Source organism: Anoplophora glabripennis, unplaced genomic scaffold (genome assembly GCF_000390285.2).
Source record: "Anoplophora glabripennis isolate ALB-LARVAE unplaced genomic scaffold, Agla_2.0 scaffold255, whole genome shotgun sequence".
Taxonomy (NCBI): domain Eukaryota; kingdom Metazoa; phylum Arthropoda; class Insecta; order Coleoptera; family Cerambycidae; genus Anoplophora; species Anoplophora glabripennis.
The window spans coordinates 131,857-148,966 of record NW_019417249.1 but is presented as its reverse complement, the minus strand read 5'-3'; the positions used below and the strand labels follow the sequence as shown (position 1 = coordinate 148,966).

Sequence of the window (17,110 nt, the reverse complement as noted above, 5' to 3'; positions counted from 1 at the left end):
AGATGACTGAATTTTAACAAGTCTCGTTTTGTAAATAATTTTACTCCCTACAAGCTGTCTGAGAGTCACTTTTCGCTAAAATTGATGGTTTTCCCTGCAAAGTGAAAAAACTGTTTTCCTCACTTATTTGTTTAAATAGAAAAGTTAGCTAATAAAAGTTTTTGACTCACGAGACGAGAGATGTCTTGTATTATGTTCCTTTAGACAATTTTACAATAATCTAGCGGATAGGACTTTTTTCGAGTTTCTCTTTTATTTTCGCTAATTTTCCTGGTGTATTAGGAAACGTTCTTGGACAAGACCATTTATCAAATCGATATGAAATCATCTCTAAATTTGTCGTCTTCGTTTATCACGTTAGTTTCCGAACACCCTGTACAAGGTTTTCTGTATTATGATGATGATGACTTTTGACAGAATCATCAATCATGTTGCTTTTGTAAAAGGAAAACAGCAAATAAGTATATCATCCATATGATTGAAAAACAAATAAAGAAAATAAACTCCGAGATAGTTTTTTAATTTTTTGAATATTTCATCGCACTTTAAATGCTCATTTAATATTTTGAAAATTTTTGCTTGGTAAACAATCATAAACTCAGTGAATCTTGACAAAAATTTATGAATACATTTATTTTATGAGATCTTATAATTGATATCATTCTTTTCACAGGTAAACCTAAAAATAACCATAGAACCGTTCGGCACAAGAAGAAGAGACTGTTGATTCCAAATTGTCTTGATATTGACGTAGGTAAGTAAGCTTTTTTCAATATTTTTTTTTTGTAGTTTTTGAGAAGTATTGTAACAATAGGTATTAATAATGAAAACAATTACTGTTCATTTGTTTTTTACTGCAAATCTGTTGCAAAGAGACAAAATCACAAATTACGTACCTACTGATACAATGTGCTTCTAATTGTAAAACATGGTGTCAAACAGGAGATATGTATTTTTAACAAATATTTTTTTATGATATTTGGTCCGAAATGCCATCAAAGGGCTCAAAATTGTCAATTTGGTAATTCTAAGAAAAATATATCTCATTTGAAAAACAATTTCTCAATTATTTTGTTTTTAATTTAAAGTAAACCTTTGACCGTTGAGTGAGGAAAGTTTCCTCACTCAATAAGGCTATGACATTTGAATAAATTGGAAATAACTCCGACATGAACAAATGTATAAGGATTTTGTTTTATTGAAAACGCAATTTTAATTACAGTGTAATTATAATTTAAAAAATTATTGGTTAAGAAATTTTTAATTTGTGAAAGATGCAAAAAATTTAAATTAACTACATTTACAATTTTTTTGGCTTCTGATGGTTACTTTGTAATTCAAATTTGTATTTCCAACAAAAAATTCCTTTAACTTTTTCTATTTGTAGTTTCTATGTATGTTTCCCATAATTTGTTAAATCATTAGCCTAAATTTCATCTATCTATGTCAAACACCTTACGAGATATTTAAATAAATGTGACAAAAAACAAACATATTTCGAATTTTTTTATTGAATATAGAAGCCATATAACAAAAAAGTGTAAATATACGGTAAGCCCTAGAACTTCAGGAAAAATATTTGGATCAATAAATCAACCAAGAGAAATCGCCGGAAATAGTTTTCAAGTTCGTAGCTCGGCCGCTAGGAGGCACAATCTACGTACTAAAATAGACTTGAATTTTTCTCAGAAATGTTTCCTATTCAGGTATATTAAATAGCCGGATGATTCGTTGCGCATAACTTTTGTTCTTGACATTTTGTTCTATCTTTCGACAGAAAGGGTGGGGGAAGCCCCTAATGTCTGATCAGAAAAATGCATTTTTTTAAGGATTGGTTCATCAAACGCCCATAGCGTTATACCTCGTTCGAAAGGTCTTTTCATACTTTATCTCGTATTGGTAATGTCATTTACCTCAATATGGGAACCTATAAATGACGATATTTCAAAAGAATCCCGTTTTATGGATTTTTCTCAAAAATTTTAAATGCAATGCTTTCTTTACATAAATGAATTTGAAATTTCTAACGAAAGTGTTGTTTATTTATTCGCGCCATTTATCCAAGTTTTAGGTTGTTTAGCAGGACAGAACTTTTTTATAGGTTAGTTTGAAGAACACAAAAATAGCTACATTTTGACGCCAGAAATACTTCAATAATTTTTTTTTTTATAAGTTATTCGCAAATTAGTGAGCAAAAAATAAATAATGATACAGAATTGAGGAACACGACGCTACCGAAAAGACATATAATTACCAAAACAAAATGCGTTTATAAAAGAACCTATCCTAAGCACGAAGCAAAGGTTAAACTCCTGCATTGCAAATAATGAAAATGAAAATTCCTTTGGAATTAATTATGTTATAAAATAATAATCAATCTATTCAAAATACGCTAATTTATATCATCTACAGTTTAGAAATAAGTTATAATCTCGAATAACACAATTATGTACTAGTACTAACATATCTACTTGGTAAAATATATTATTTTCGAGAAATCGTCAACTTTAAGAAAAATTGGACTATTTATTCCACACTCGGTAACCGTGTCTTTCCTCAGTTTTCATTGAGCGTTTAAAACTGGAATGCTGATCTCAATACATTACCCAGTTTCTGAACCGTACATGTCATAACTTTTCAGCTTATATTGTCTGTTTCTTTTCAATATTTTTGCGTCTTTGTTCATTCAAACTCACAAAAGTTTAATTTCTTTGAGAACAACATAAATTTGTAATCTATAACAGACAACATTAGTAGAAAATAATTTCTCTCATAATACTAATTATAGATATTTAATTAAAGTTATGTAAAAATGTTAATTTTATCAGGTGATCGATACTGTATTGTGATGTCATTGAGTGCGAACGAGAACGCGTCTCTACACTCTTATTACTTTCATTCGATCTTTCGATTAGCGATCGCACTAAATGACGTCGCGCGCAGCAACAAACACCCGTTTAAAATAGTTAGTTCTGTTTTAAAACAGAAGATTTTTTACAGTTAACTTGAATTGCGAAATTAACTTTAGTATAATTGTTGTACTTTAACATTTGGCACAAAGTATATGGTTTAGGCACTATTTTTTCTAAACAAACTCACCATCCCTCCCCCCCCCCTTTTAAAGTATAAACGAGACACCCTTTGTGCTAATACGAAGTTTTTGCAGGCTTCACTTCGAAGAGAATATGGGGGATAAATATAAGAAAAGTAAAGGCAACGCCGGCCTCGAAGGGATACAATTTCAGTTGGATCTGCTGACCGTGTCTTTACTGAACGCCTTCCACAGCCGCAAGGACTGGAAAATCTCTTCGGAGAACCAAGACGCGGGAAAATACGACGATCTCGTATTCGAACTACCCGACAGAAACGTCTTGTTGCAGGCCAAATTCAAGCAGAACAAGAAGGTGAACAGGGACCAACTCTTCTCGTGCAACTCCAAAAACGCCGACTTTAGCCTGCCTAAATACTTTTTGTCGTATCTTGAGATCGCTCCTAAATTCAGAGAGAAGACCGTTATTATCTGCACCAACACGGAAATCGATGCGAAAGGCTTAGAGAGTGCTTTAACTTGCCATCGTGTCGGTCCCGACAGCATGCTGCACTACCAGGGGGCCGCTTGTACATTTTTTACCTTCAATAACAACGTTTTACCCGATTTGAAAGCAAGCGCGAAAATTTACCTCAAGAAGAATTTGCAAGGCAAAGGCATTGACAAAGCGTTAATAACGGAGGAAAGCATTTCGGATTTCCTGGAAAATCTACAAATCTTCCCCAATTTTCCCAGCGGGGACGAACTGCACAGAATCATCGAACGGTTATTGTCTCGTTTGGACAAATCAAGTTTATGGAGCGAAACGTCGTATCACGAAATCTACAGGAAGGTAGAGGATTGGTTCAAGCAACCGAAGGGAGAGTATCTGACGGAAATTCGCGCTAAAGAAATGCTTTGCGAGATAAAGAGCGACAAGTACTGCGAATCGTTGAAGAACTACAAAGTATCGTTTAAGCGTAACGATCTCGGCTTCACGGATACGAGAAGGTTAATTCACGTGACGACCGAAGGCGGTTATTTATTGCAAACGTTAAAAATTTTCCGTGCCCTGGAAGACAACAAAAGCAGAAAACTCTATGTGAATCCCAATGACGGTCCCGAAGTGCAAAAGGAGGTGATAGAAGCCTTCAACCTCCACCGTTTCACCTTTTTGGTAATGCCTTGCACCGGAATCATGGACGAAGCTTCTACAAAGGAAATAAGCGGTAAACTAAGCGAAATATTGGAGAAAAACAAGTACAAGAAAGTTATTTTAGTTGCCGAGAATAACAACACACTAATTCAGCACATTGGATTGCCCGATATTTCTCAAGTCGACGGGTCTGTAACGTTCGAGGACCTCTCCAAGGATTCGCAAGAGAGACTGCTTAAAAACGAAAATATAACGTTTCAAGGCGAGAAGATCAGCCTAGAAGAACTACTCGTAACGCGTACGACCGAAGATTATACGAAATCCCTAGACTGTACGATGTTGGACATGCTGGTTAGAAGGGAGGAAGTTAAAGTGGGGGTGCGGCCTTTGGATTTGGACGAGGAAACGGCTCGGTGCTACGTCCATCGCACTTTCGAAAGGGAAATCAATAAAACGGAGGCCGAGATAAAGAGTCGTAGGATGAAAGAAACTTTTCCGGAGGAGCGCATTTTTTTCGAGGACGAAAAGCTGATGCTCATCTCGGACATCGCGGGCATGGGCAAAACCACGATCCTCACTAAAGTGGCCGTCGCCATAAAAGACGAGAACCCCCACTTGTGGGTGATCAGGATCAACCTCAACGCTTACACGAAGATCCTAAACGATTCGTTGAGGAAGTACAGGAAGACGATACGCGTAACGGAGCTGTTGAACTCCAAAGAGCACACCAAGCTGTCGAATCGTTTCGAGAAACTGGTTTTTTCGATGAACGGGAAGGTCGTTCTACTGCTGGACGGAGTGGATGAGATCAGTCCGGACTACACGGGGTTGATATTCGGGCTGCTCGCTCACTGCCAAGAAGCCCCTAACTTTGCTAAAATATTCGTAACCACGAGACCGCACATAACGGAGCGTTTGAAGGGGATTTTACGGGTGAGACCGCTTACAATGCTGCCGTTTACCAGGTCGAACCAAGTCGACTTCCTCACGAAATACTGGACATACAACTTCCAGCTGAACGATGCCGACAAAGATAAATGCGAACGGTACGCGGAAGCGCTGATAGATAAGATGTCTCTGTGGATAAAATCGTACGGGTACTGGGAAAACCAATTCACGGCGTTGCCCTTGCAGGTCAGGATGCTAGCGGAGATATTCCAGGAGAATATTTGGCGGAACGAGTCGGAGGATTGGAAGGGGTGCAAAGAGCACTTGACCGGGGACGATCCCGAACCGAAACTGCCCGAAAAGTTCAACATCGCCAGACTGTACGACATGTTCATCGAGAAGAAGCGAGAGGTGTTCATCGTCAAAGGGAATCCGAGCGGGAACACGGCGGCGAACCTAGCGCTGGTCGACCAGTTCGACGAAAGCCTTTGCTACCACCGCAACCTCGCCTTGGAAATCGTCCTGAGGGAATCCGAACTCGATTTGTTCGCGAATTGCTGCAAGAGCGACAAAAACATGAAGGAGTACGCCCTGAAGATAGGGATCGTGCAAAAATCCAGCGACGAGTTCCAATTCGTGCACAGAACGTTTGCAGAATACTTCGTCGCCGATTGTATACTGAGAGAGCTGCAAAGTCGAAGCCCCAACCTCGCGTTTCAGAGATTCCTGATCGACGAAATATTACGGAGGAGCAAATTCGCTGTCGTACGGGTTTTCCTCGACAGATTCCTACAAAGAGTCGTAGACTTCTTTCCGGCTAATATCTTCAAATGCTACAAATCGTTCGCGTATAAAACCGACTCTAACCTCCTGTTGAAACTCGCCGGAGAGGGATGCGTAGCGACGCTCCGCCTCGTCCTGAAAAGCGTAGACTTCAAAATCATCACAGGAAAAGACATAAACGTGGGAGATTGGCGCGTTAAAGTAAAACTCAAGAAGAGCAACGCCCTAAACGACTTGCAGGTCCTTACGCGAAAGGCCGGCGTCAACGTTAAAGACGAGAACGGGGACACGCCGCTCCACCACGCTGTAAAACGGGGCCACTGGGAGATGACCAAGTACCTAATCGAGCAAGGCGCCGACGTCAACATCAGAAACCACGACCGGAGCACCGCGCTGCACTTCGCCGCTTCTTTAGGCCACCTGGAGATCGTCAAGTACCTCGTCGGGCTCGGCGTGGACGTCGGCATCAGGGACAACTATGGTCGCACCGCGCTACACCTGGCCGCGCAGAGAAGCGAGTTGGACGTTATAAAATACTTCGTGAAAGACGACACCGATCTCAGCATTAAGGATCGCAGGGAGAGCACGGCGTTGCACTTTGCCACTGGGTGGAAGTACAGAACTATGTTTTACCTTCAAGAGGTGAACATAACCGTCGACTCCGTAAATGCCGACGTCCAACGGAACGAGTTGAACACGGAGAAATACCTGGCGGAAAGCGGCGTGGAGGTCGTCAAAGACGACAAGGGCTCCACGGCGCTGCACCTAGCCTCGGAGTGGGGCAAGCTGAACATCGCGAAGTACCTGGTGGAGCGCGGCGTCGACGTCAACGACAGGACCAGCGACGGACGTACGGCCTTGCATTTTGCCGCTCTGTGGAACAAACTGGACATCGTCGAAGACCTCGTGGAGAAGGGTGCCAACGTGAACCTTATAGACAGCGAGGAGCACACTCCCCTGCATTTCGCCGTCAAGGGGGGTAAATTAGACGCCGTCAAGTACCTGGCGGAGCACGGGGGAGACGTTAACGCTAGAGATGTCGACGATCGCACGCCGTTTCACTTTGCCGCCGAGGAGGGTAAGCTGGACATCGTCGGGTACCTCGTGGAATGCGGCGTGAACGTCAACGACAGGGACCGTCGGGGAAGGACGGCGCTGCACTTTGCCATTGAGTTTTCTTGTAAGAAACGTCACTTGGATGTTGTGGAGTATCTCGTGGGATGTGGCGTGGATGTTAACTTTAAAGACAGCTCGGGCAGTACGGCGCTTCACCACGCCGCACGGTGGGGCAAGTTGGGTGCCGTCAGGCGTTTGGTGGGCGCCGGTGTCGACGTGAACGCTACGGATGGTCGTAGCCGTACTGCGTTGCATTTTGCTATTCAGGAGAATAAAATTAATACCGTAAACTACCTCGTAGAGTGCGGTGCGGATGTCGACGTTATCAGAGATGCCAGTGGCGTCAGGTATCTCCAGCAGATCGGTGTGGATGTTGGTTCTGCAAGTAGCGGTAATTATTGGGGGAAATTGGGTACGCTGTTTAGAAAATAATTTTGACTTAAGGTCTGTTCCAACAAGAGTCAGGGATTGGTTCCGAACCGTTTGAAATGTTTGGCCAGCTAAGTTTTAAATGTGTCTTCAGTGAATATATCGCAAGAATTAGTTGGATGCACATTTCTGACGGTTTGGAACCAATCCCTGACTCTTTTGGAACAGACCCTTAATAGTGGAGTCAAGATAGATTTTGACTTCGCGAAAATTACTGGACGAGAGAACTTTTTATTTTTCGCTTTGTAAAGTTGTCAGAAACGACATATAAAAAGTTACCAACAAATTAGTTGCAAAATTACAGTTTTTGCAAAATACATAAAAAAATGTAATTTAAAAAAAAATTAACTGCGCCATTCGAAAGAACGGAAAATTTTACATTAAAAAATAATAGTTTTTTTCTAAAATGAGTTTTTTTTTCTAACGTACGAAAAATGAGACCGGCGGCCCCCAAGTATAGCTCTCGAAGAGCGCGCGGCCCCGAGCGCGCTACACTAAACTTGGTATAACTTTTGATCTAATTGATCAAATTGACCTCGCAAAAATTTAAATGAAGGAAGAGTTATCCGGCTATCAAAATTTTATGTCTTTAAACTTGAGAAAAAAAAATATATAGTACGTATACAAAGTTACGTCATTCAATAATTTTGTACAATAATATTAAAATGGCTGTCATTCTTTTAATTTTTTAAATAAATATCTAACTTTCATAGATTACTCTTCAAATGACAATTGAAACAGTGAGCGATATGGAAAAAAATTAATTTGAAAAATATTGAGCCCAACATATTCAATAGTTTTAAAAATTCACAAATTTTACTTTTTTGAAACTTTATTATTGCACTTTTTAAAGCTTAAAATCTCTACTTTAAGATGACGCATTTTATTTTTCTTAAAAAATTTAAATAATAGTTGAAAAAACAAAAAATAACAAAAAATAAAAATATTTCATGAAAAATCCGTGAAATTTATTAAATAAAGTTTAATAATGTACAAAAAATTTTCTTCTTTGTTTAATAAACCATCAAAGAATTAAGCTAAGACCTTAAAAAAAGTAAATCCAGCTAAAAATATTTTTTTTATTTATAGTAATAAGTGGAAAATTGTTATAACAGCAAAAAAATAACGTTTCTTTTGATTAATTGATTTAATATTCATTTTTAAAACGTATATTCTGTATCTGAAATTGTGAATATAAGTTCTCTTATTGATGTGAGTTTGGGATATGTAAGTTTCGGTGACGAAGCTAAAAGCAGTGAGCACACCAAATATTTTTTTGTTACTTACAGTTTTTATTTATTTTAAAAGCGTTTTTCGTTTATTATAAGAATTAAATAATAATTATTATAAATGGTATAAGAATATGATTTTTATGTTTTCGAGTAAGCTGCAGTTATAAGTGTGTTAAAAAGTGTATTATTCACATATTTTGCCCATTTTGAGGTTATACCTACTCGCGTAACTTGTAATTCTTTAATGTATTATATTATTACTAATATTACAAATAATCTTCAGTTTGCATTTAAGGTATTTATATTCGTTTTCTTTTATGCTAAACCTGTAAATGTATGAGTTTAATATTTGTATATGAATATTGAACCATTTTTAAAATAATTAATGAATAAATAAATAATAGGGGACGTTGATTTTGGTTTTGTAATTTTGTATTTAAAATCAGTTTTTTTTCAATTTTATTGGCTCATAGCCTTAATTGCCCAGTTATTTTTGAAGAGGAGCAAGAACTCGATGAAATTTAAAAATTAATTATTTTGTAATAAATTTGTTTTTTAAAAAATAAAACATATTTTCAATGAAACCTCTTTAGCCATTTATAATTTTCATTTTTGGACCTCTATATTACAAATATGAGCGAGTTTTATTTAAAATCGAAAATTGTTAAATAAATTGTTTAAAATAGTCGGCCATATTGGATCAGCCATTTTGAATTTTAATTTTCCGACTTTATATTCCTGTTCAACGACATTGAAAACCCCTATATTGTCAATTTGAAAGAATTCGATTTAAAATTCATTGAATTATTTTAAATGTTCTTAAAAAACTATTTATTATTGTTTAACCAATTAAAAAACAATTAGCGTACAAAAATAAATTTATAACTCTTTTCTAATACTTATCTCCAAGTAATTTCAAGAGGTTTTAGGAAAATCCATGCTTCCCATAATTATTTCGAAATAGTAATTGACACCAGTATAAAGAATTATTAAACACTTTTTCTGTGAGTTTCATTACTCCTATTTTTAAGTCAGGTACTAAAACAGAGATAGAAAATTACAGATCCATTTTGTTCAAGCATTATAGAGAAATGCTTACAGAAATTATTACCTGGACAAAAAAAATATGACCGTATAGGAAATTAAAAATTTCTTTAAACTCGATCCAAAATGGCGAACATGGTTAAAAAATCGCAAATCGGTTTTTCTAAAATAACTAAAAAAATATAGCACCGATTGAAAAATTTCAGAAAGTTGTAGGTTTTAAAAAGATCTATCGATTGATTTTTTGTAAGTATCGATTGCTTTGTTACTTTTCGAGATATATCGAAAAAACTGTTAAAAATCTTCTTCTATAACTCGTTTACATTTACGTTTCCATACTTGCTATTTACTGCAGGCATAACCCGCGGCAATAAAAAAAGTACATTTTTAAAAAATTTCAAAATATTAATTATTTTTCGATATATATTTTTTTGAAATCAATCAAAAAATGACTGAAAAAGTTGTACTTTTTTTGAGTATGTTTTTTTCAAATGACTTATTTCAATTTTTATTTTATGAAAATGACTTTTAAGGAAAGAAACTGCTGACATTTTTTTACGAATTAAAAAAAAATGTTTTTCTACGACCTTCTGGAGCCGAGATAAATTTTTTATTTAAAAAAATTTCGAGACGCAATTTAACATTTTACAGCGATGCGCTTGAAACTCGAAACATCGAAATTAACGAAGACTCTCTTGATTTCTTATTCTCTTATTTTTCAATAGGTGCTATATTTTTTGTTATTTTGGAAAAACCGGATTTTACAGTTTTGTGATTTTTTTTAACCATGTTCGCCATTTCGGATCGAATTTAAAGAAAAAGAAACTCAATTTAAAATTTAATTTCCTATACGGTCATATTTTTTTTGTCCAGGTAATAATTTCTGCAAATTTAACATTAAGCCGAGACAGAATGCTTGGACTATTTGTACAATACAGTGTGTCGACCGCAATTTTTTATTGTTGATTTTTCAAGAAAAAGCTATTTGCCTGGCCAGTTGCCACGGCGTCGGTTTAGGTTACTTGATGTTTCGAGACAGAGACACATACCTATTTCTCTTTTCAAAAAAACTCGAAAACTTTCAGAGTTACTTCTGAAATAGAGAGCGATATATCTCTCGAAACGTCAAGAAACCTAAACCGACGACGTGGCAACCAGCCCCCAAATTGTTATACCAAGCTATTTTATTAAATTTAAAATAAAAGTTTTATTTATTTCTTACAATTTCTGTCTGCTTTAAGTTTAAATAGTTAAAAATCGCATCTTCTTATTTACAAAATGTGATTATTCTTCTTTTTAGACTAAACTTTAACTAAATACAGTTTTTAACGAAAACAAAAATTGAAAGCACTTTGCTTAGAGTAAATCCACATTTTGAAATTTTTTGAACGCCCTCTATGTTTTGTTATATATTTGATTACTGCCCATGGCTTCCCAAGATAAGCAATATCAAGAATAACTTTTCCTCGAAAAGTCGACGATAAAAAAGTTTACAAGAGTGCGGTACCTTATCCGGGGACACACTGTATATTAAATAAATACTATACCTAGTAAAATGTTTGTCATTAATTTGTGATTACATTAAACGACTAATTCACAATACTCCCATAATTTTTCTTCTTGTCTGAAGCATTGGAGAGGAAGGAGCAAGTAGACGCCATTTACACAGACTTCTGATAAAATTAACCATAAACCGCTTATTTCCAAGTTAAGTGTGGTTTCTCAGATCTTTTAATATATTCATATATTCAAGAGAAACAAGTTTATTATTATTCAAAATTTTTGTTCTCATGAAATATTATAGTACCTTCAGGAATTCCACAAGGTTCAAATCTGGACCAATTTCTTTTTAATATATTTATTAATAACGCAAATCAGTCACTTTTATTTATTATTTTATTAAATTGACTGGTGTAAGTTTAGTTGCCTAACTACGAGTCACGTTGAGCAAACTGTGGTGTCATGGATTTGATTAGTCACCGCACTCTCAGTACGATTATTTCTAATCCAGCCAGAATAGCGTTCATTTGTTTTTAGTAGGCGGCAGCCGCAATAAGTACAAGTGGCATGTCGCGAAACAAAGTACTGTCAAGGCGTATTTCAGTAGACAACTCTGTTTTTATTGTGACAGTAATTCTTTGTAATTTTGACAAAGGTGAGTGTGGCAGTAATTTTGTATCTAAATCTGAAAGACGATATTTAATTAGTTAATACAACTTTATACATAAACAGTTACATTATTTAATCATGTTAATCAATGACGAGGAGATTTATGCATTTACAGGAACAGCCGCAGTATTTTTACGCAATTTCATACAATTTTTAGAGGTTTTTTTAAACACCGAAATTATGCAACAGTGTAATGTATTGTTTCTTCCAAATGTGTAAAGCGGATTCATCACTGATAAATTTAATCTTTTCTAGATAAAAGTATTTATTACGTGCTTTTATCGGTTTATAGAACTTTTAAGATTAAATGCGATCGTTTGATAAAGATAAACTCAGAAATTAATAATAATTTTTGCTTACCATAGACTTCGTTTGCGTTATCCTCAATAATTTGTATATCAAACAGATAATCTTGCACTGTAGAAAAAATCGGTGTGAGTGAAAGCAATAAAAGTTCGGAGTGAAATTACTGAATACATTTTCACTCAATATTAGGCATTTTGATCATTTTACTTATTTGTGATTATATGTATTTAAACTAAAACTGAGTACTTTCACTCAAATATAGGTACTCCGGCTGCGGTGGGTCTCAGCTGGCGGGTCTCAGCAAGGACAGGAGGAGACCCCGCGAAGTGAATTAATTTCAACACTGTATATCTTAATGAATCATTTATTTTTGCACTCAATATTTAGTTAATTAAAAAGCAAGTCTAAGTAAAAGATGACTCAATAATAATTACATTTAAATCATATTAGAGAAAAAGTTAACTCTAAATTAATTTTATATACTCAGAATATATTTATATTTACCAGAAAGCCCTTCTCTGCAAGAATATTTAAAGTGTATACATTTTAAAATTTCAATTAACGATGAGCACTATATTGTAAAACACTTGTTCGTAAATCTCTAGTCTCTACTACTAAAATCTTCAAAATAAATTGGATCGGTCGGCTTTCTTTGCTAATTTTATTATTAAAACTATTTCTACCACTATTAATTGGCTAATCTCTTGATTAGTTTATTCGGTGTTAAATGTAAAACATATTTAACTACACTTGTCAGAAGGTGTATTAACAGATGTACTTACATTTTTTACAGAATTAATCTGCGATGAAGATGGAACAGAATTACAAGAAGAGTAAAGGGGATGCCGGCTTGGGAGGAGTGCAGTTTCAGTTGGACCTTGTGATTGTGTTTTTATTGAACGCCTATCACAACCATAAAGACTGGAAAATCTCTTCGGAAAACCCGGCCGCGGGAAAATACGACGACCTCGTATTGGAACTGCCTGGCCGAAGCGTTCTGCTGCAGGCCAAATCCAAACACACCAAGAAAGTCACCAGGGACCAACTATTTTCGAGCAACTCCAAAAACGTCGACTTTAGTCTTCCCAAATACTTTTTGTCGTATATCGAGATTGCCGAAAAATTTGGATCAAAGACAGTTATTATCTGCACTAACGCAGAAATCAATCCGAAGGGCTTGGAGACAGTTTTAGCTCCCCATGAGGTTGATTGTAACAGCATGTTGTATTACAAAGGGGCTAAGTATCATACAATTAATATTAATGAAAATGTCCTGTCCGAATTGGGGGGTAGTGCTGTGGCTTACCTTGGCAAAAATTTGCAAGGAAAGGGCATTGATGAAACGGTTATATCGAAAGAAAATATGGAGGAGTTTCTGGGGAATTTACAAATTTTCTCCGGTTATCCAAACGGAAAAGCATTGGAGAAAATCATCGACCAGTTACTGTCCCGCTTGAATCAGTCCAAACTGTGGTGTGGGATAACCTACCACGAAATCTATAGGAAAGTAGAAGATTGGTTCCAGCAACTAACTGGTGAACATTTGACTGAATTTAGAGTTAAAGCGATGCTGTGCGAAATAAAAAGCGAGAAGTATTGTGAATCGTTAAAAAACTACAACGTGGATTTTGAACGCAACCAGATGGAGTTCACGGGTTCGAGTAGAATATTTCACGTCAAGTCTGACGGAGGGTGTTTGTTACCGACGTTGAAAATATTCAATGCCCTACAGAACGATAAATGTAGAAAACTGTATGTGAATCCCGCTGAGTCTATCGAAGTGCAGAAGCAGGCAGTGGAAGCCTTTAATCTACGCCGCTATACCTACTTCATAATGGTTTGGGACAAAATTGAAAACGAAATCGTAAGAAGAGAAATAATTGGGCAATTGAAGGAAATATTAGAAAGAGAACCGTTCAAGAAGGTTATATTGGTTGCTCAGAGCAACAGCGAACTGACAGACATTTCCCAAGTCGAAGTATCCGAAAAGTTCGCAGACCTCTCCAAGGATTCTCAGGACAGGTTGCTGAAGAACAGAATCGTAATGTTTCAGGGTAAAACTATCAGTCTAGAAGAGCTACTAGCGCCGCATACGATCGAGGATTACGCGGAATCTTTCGACCGTGCAATGTTGGAGAAATTAATCGAAGGGGAGGAAATCAAAGTGGGGTTACGACCTTTAGATTTGAACGAGGACACTGCTGGGCACTACGTACGTCGCAGGTTCGAGAGAGACGTCGACGGGACGCAGAAGGAACGCGAAACTTTCTCGGAGGAAAGCGTTTTCGATGTAGAAGGAAAAATGATAGTAATATCGGATAGCGCCGGGATGGGCAAGAGCACCGTCCTCACCAACATGGCGGCTTGTATAAAAGAAAAGTATCCCCACTTTTGGGTTATTAGGATCAACCTCAACGACTATGCGAGCGTTTTAAGGGACTCACTGGAAAGGGGCACAGACACGATCAGTCGCGTAGAACTGTTGGATTCTCGGGAAGCCACTAAACTGTCGAATTGTTTCGAAAGGTTCGTTTTTTCGATGAACGAAAAAGTAGTTCTAATGTTGGACGGGGTTGATGAAATCAGCCCCAATTACATCGGCATGATAATCCGTTTACTATATTGGTGCCAGGAAGATTCCAACTTTAAAAAAATCTTCGTGACCACGAGGCCCCACATGACTGGAGAATTGAAAGCAGTTTTGAAAGTTGACAGTCTTTTTACTATGCTCCCTTTGACGAGATCAAACCAGGTAGACCTCCTTACAAGGTGTTGGTCAAGCAATTTGCAGTTGGACGCCACGAAACAAGATAGAATTAAGCGGTACGCGAACAAACTAATAGACAAAATGACTTTGTGGATGCATCACTACCAGGGTCTCTCAAGAAACCCCTTCGCCGCGATTCCCCTGCAAGTGAGGATGATGGCGGCGATCTTTCAAGAAAATCTAATGTGGATGGGATCGACGGATTGGGAAGGGTGTAAGGAGTACTTGAGCGGAGACGGAGCAGAACCAAAGTTTCCCAAAAAAATGAATATCGCAAGATTATATGAAATTTTTATAAAAATAAAACTCGACGTCTTCCTGCACAAGGAGAATCCTAGCAGAAGCACAATAACAAACCAAGCGCTCATCAACCAATTTAAGGAGTCTCTTGTTTGCCACGGCAGACTTGCCGTACAGATAATCTTCAATGATACAAATGTAGACTCGCACACAAGTTGCTGCGTAGGCGACGAAGACATGGAAGAATTCATATTAGATATAGGAATCGTGCAAAGATCGTCCGACGGATTCCAGTTCGTGCACAGGACATTCGCTGAATACTTTGCCGCCGCAAGCATATTACGAGAGTTGCGACTTAACAATCCGAAAGTCGAGTTTCAGAGGTTCTTCATCGACGTGGTGTTACAAAGTACTAAACTCGAAGTTGTCCGCGCTTTCTTGGACAATTTACTGCGGGAAACTGTAGACGATTTACCTTCTGGTATTTTTAAAAGTTATTACGCCTCCACGCATCATACCGGTTCATATCTCATTTTCCAACTTTCGACGGAAGGATGCGTGTCGATTTTGAAGCTCATCCTAAAAGCCATAGATTTCAGAATTATTAGAGGTAAAACGGTTAGCACGAAATACCTTAAAAGGGAGGAGAAAACTAACACGCTGAAAAGTTTACAAATCCTCGTGCGACAGGCCGGAATAAACATTAGAAACGAATGCGGAGATACACCACTGCACAGCGCTTGCAGCACTGGCCAGTTGGAGATGATGGAGTTCTTAATAGAGCAAGGCTCGGACGTCAACGTTAGAGACGTTCTAGGTGACACGCCTCTGCACACGGCTATTATTTGTAGTAACTTAGACACGGTAAAGTGTCTCGTGGAACACGTCGCACTCGTCAACTCCAGAGGTAACACTCCCAGCCCGGTAGTGATGTGTTTGGATGACGATGACGAAGACGAAAGTGCGAACTCTGACGTTAACGTTGCGGGAAAGAACGTAGATTTTAGCGTTAGGAACAATAAAGGCCACACGGCACTCTATACTGCCGTTAAACTAGGTTTTCTGGACATCGTTAAATATCTAACGGAGCAGGGTGCGGACGTTAAGACTACCGACCACAGAGGTCGCACGCCGTTGCATGCGGCCGCCGATGTGCATGATCCGGACGCTATGGGACACCTTGTGACGCACGGAGCAAATGTCAACGCTAAAGACAATCGAGGTCGCACGCCCTTGCACGTAGCTGTTAGTAGGTGCCAGTTGGACTCTGTGATGTGCCTCGTAGCAAACGATGCGGAGGTTAACGTGGGAGACGAAAGAGGTCGCACGCCCTTACACATAGCGGCCAACAGATGTAAATTACGCGCTGTCGAATATCTCGCGACGCACGGAGCAAGTGTTAAGGTTGAAGGCGATAAAGATTTCACGACGCCTCATTTGGCTGCTGGTGGGTGTAAATTGGACATTGTCGAATATCTCATAGCAAGTGGTGCGGATTGTAACATTACGGACAATGATGGTCGTACGGCGTTGGATTTAGCTGCTTCGGCTGGTGGATCGGACAATATCGAGAAACCTGGGGAACTTGACGCTGGACAAGAATGAAGGTTTCTGGTGATATTTAAATAAACACGTATCTTCAGAGAAACGATTAGAGGCATAATTAGTTGATTTTATTCTTAGAACTCAATAATATGCTGTACCAGTTGGTTGAGAAACTCAAATTTTCCTTCCTTTCCTAAATTCATCAGGTACAGATCAGGAGCACTCACAATACAGGGTGTCCCACCGTGAACTGCGTCGATCGATGTCCAGAGAAGTACTGCTCCGAAGAATTTAAAAATTTGGTAACATGGTAATGTACAGGGTGGTTGATTTTCGATAGTTTTATAGGGTACAGCCAAAACGGTGATAGATACGAAAAATTTGATATCGATGTCCCGTCCTCTTTT

At 37.8% G+C, this 17,110-nt stretch overlaps 1 protein-coding gene across 1 annotated transcript; it reads left to right on the top strand.

Moving 5' to 3' along the window:
• The first annotated feature begins 3,185 nt into the window (after positions 1-3,185).
• On the top strand, positions 3,186-16,876 carry LOC108905886. The gene is made up of 2 exons (XM_023456078.1): positions 3,186-7,362; positions 12,949-16,876. The coding sequence occupies exons 1-2, from the start codon at positions 3,186-3,188 to the stop codon at positions 16,761-16,763; spliced, it is 7,992 nt and encodes a 2,663-aa protein (XP_023311846.1). The 3' UTR covers positions 16,764-16,876.
• The last annotated feature ends 234 nt before the right edge of the window (positions 16,877-17,110 follow it).